The sequence below is a fragment of the Ciconia boyciana genome, chromosome 16, assembly GCF_034638445.1.
Source record: "Ciconia boyciana chromosome 16, ASM3463844v1, whole genome shotgun sequence".
Classification (NCBI taxonomy): domain Eukaryota; kingdom Metazoa; phylum Chordata; class Aves; order Ciconiiformes; family Ciconiidae; genus Ciconia; species Ciconia boyciana.
This window is the reverse complement of record NC_132949.1, coordinates 12534543-12536860: the sequence shown is the minus strand read 5'-3', so window position 1 is coordinate 12536860 and position 2318 is coordinate 12534543. Positions and strand designations below refer to the sequence as shown.

The following is a 2318-nucleotide window of genomic DNA, read 5'->3' as shown; positions in this document are numbered from 1 at the left end:
GGGGCTGAGACTCCCCTGGGTGGAATCAGTCCCAAAGAGGGCAAAGCCGGGAGGTATGCCTAACCTGTGTGGCACTGGTGAAAATGAGCAGCCGGGTGTTAACCCTCAGGAGCTGGATATAGGGATGAGGAAACATCACTCTGCCAAGGCACAGGGCTCTAGCGAGGAGAGCATGGTGGGATCCCAAATCTGTGCCCTTATATAGTCCAGACCTTTGGTTTTGCTCCCTGCCCCACACCCTGCTGCCTGTCCCTGGGTCCCCAGGGCAGGAGGGATGCCTGTGACACCAGGAGGATGGCTGCAACCCTGGGGAGCTCAGAGAGAGAGAGGTGAGGGAGGGCAAGGCTGGGACTGCCTAGGGGATGAGCTGGCCTCCCTTCCTACCCCATCACTCCACAGGGAGGGGAGTGTTGGCTGACGGAGGGTAAGGTGAGCTCGTGGAGGCCAGGATTGCTCTTTCCATCCTCCGGTTTCACTGCCTTTGTTGCCCAGTAGCTAAGGGCTCACATCTTTGGGACGGAAAGCCATGAGTTTCTGCTCCGGGGTGGCTGCACCACATGCCCCGATGACCTTGAGAGCCAGCCAGGAGCCTGGGGACCTCCAAAAGCCCCACAGCCTGGCAGCATGACCCTCTGATGCACAGAGCCTTTGGCTGTCCTCTGGCTCTGGGTTCCTGGGTGCTACGGTCACAGTTCCCCAGGAGCTGGTATGGAGGGGAGGGACCAGCACGTCCCCACCGCTCCCTGCACACACTGTCACAGGGTGTGGGAAGAGCAACCACCCTCTCTGCTAAGACACTGGAGGAGCCCACTAGCAGGGTTTGACCTGCCATGTTTTAACCAAAAGAGGCAGAAAATGCCAGCAGTCACACTGTGAGCTCCTGGAGATCTGCAGAAATGTCTAAAAGTCCATTCAGTCCCTGGCCAGATGAGAGAGCTTCACCTGGAGCTGCTTCTGGAATTTCTCATGGGATCTTTCGAGAGAGGTCGCAGCCCTAGCTCTGTGCCAGCATCAGTGACACCTCTCCAGTATCTGAGCTGATCCCATCCCCACTATGAGTCCCTTTTCACCAGCAGCAGCCAAGGGAGCACAGCTGCCAGCATGGCCACAGTCAAGATGAGGAGGACAGCAAGGGCAATGGGTGACTGGCAGCATTTCACCCCCAGGGCCGAGCTGGATGACACTGAGCTCTGTGTTTCTGCTCTGCTTCTCCTCCCCAGGGAGCCACAGTCTGCGTCCACCAGTGGCATCCCATGGTCGCTGATGACAAAGATGTGGGCTTCCCGCGCCAGCTCTCCTGGGACCCCCTGCGAGTCCATGGGGCTGTTCTCCATACTGCAGCACCGATCAAAGCTCTGCACTGGCATCACAAAATGGCTAGGCACCACCAAGGTGTTGCTGGCCTCCATTTTGGTCAGATGGGACAAGGACGAAGGTGACAGAGGCATCTCCAGTGTCCGGGGGTTGGTGCCTGCCTTGGGCGGCCACAGAGCCTTCTTCTTGCTTAGGAAAGTCACATAGCGGCAGACAGGGCAGATGATGCTGCTCTGAACCTGACCGTCGAGCTTGGCGGAGAGCAAACACTTCACCAGGCAGTCGTGGCAGAAGGTGTGCCCGCAGCTGAGCTTGCGGTGCGTGGCCTCCAGCGGGTGAAACTTCTCGTAGCACACGGGGCACTCGGGCGGGGGACCCTCCTTGCTGGACGAGGTCTCAGACATCCCTGCTCTGTCAGCCACAGATGCTCCCCAGCTGTGAGGAAGAGGAGCCATGGGTTAATAAGGGTCTCGGTTGCAATGATTAGCATGGTCCATCTCTTCGTCTCTCTTCCTCCTCCCTGGTCTCTTGCCTTTGCCCTCTTACCCCTAACAGATGCAGTGGAGGGCTACTAGGCATGGTCTCAACAAGGCAGGGTGTTTTCAGGAGCATTAAGCCTCTCAGTGTGGCCCTTGGGGCAAGTGAGAGGTGATGGGAGGACCTCAGCTCCAGAGCCAGCGGGGCAACAATCTCTGGCTGCAAAATCACATAGAAAAAGGCATGAGACCCTGGATGGAGCTGTGTCTACCTGCTCAGCGCCTGGTACAGATAAAGCAGGTTCAGCTTGTGTCACAAGTGCCTCCGTGCTCTGCTGACAGCTCCAGGTACACAGCGGGTGGGAACTCCCATCCCACAAAGAAACCTGCCAAGGAAAGGGAGATGCTCCCATCCCAGAGGATGCAGAGGGGCCAGGAGGAGGAGGGGGAGGCCAGGTCGGGGGGCAGGTGGGAGCACAGGACCCCACGGAGATGGAGAGGGAGTGTGCTGTACGCAGGGCAGGCAGC

The 2318-nt window shown here is 58.6% G+C and overlaps 1 protein-coding gene across 1 annotated transcript; it reads right to left on the bottom strand.

Moving 5' to 3' along the window:
- Window positions 1-1052: 1052 nt before the first annotated feature.
- Window positions 1053-1718, bottom strand: RNF222 (ring finger protein 222). The gene has a single exon (XM_072881625.1). The coding sequence runs from the start codon at window positions 1716-1718 to the stop codon at window positions 1053-1055; it is 666 nt and encodes a 221-aa protein (XP_072737726.1).
- Window positions 1719-2318: the final 600 nt, after the last annotated feature.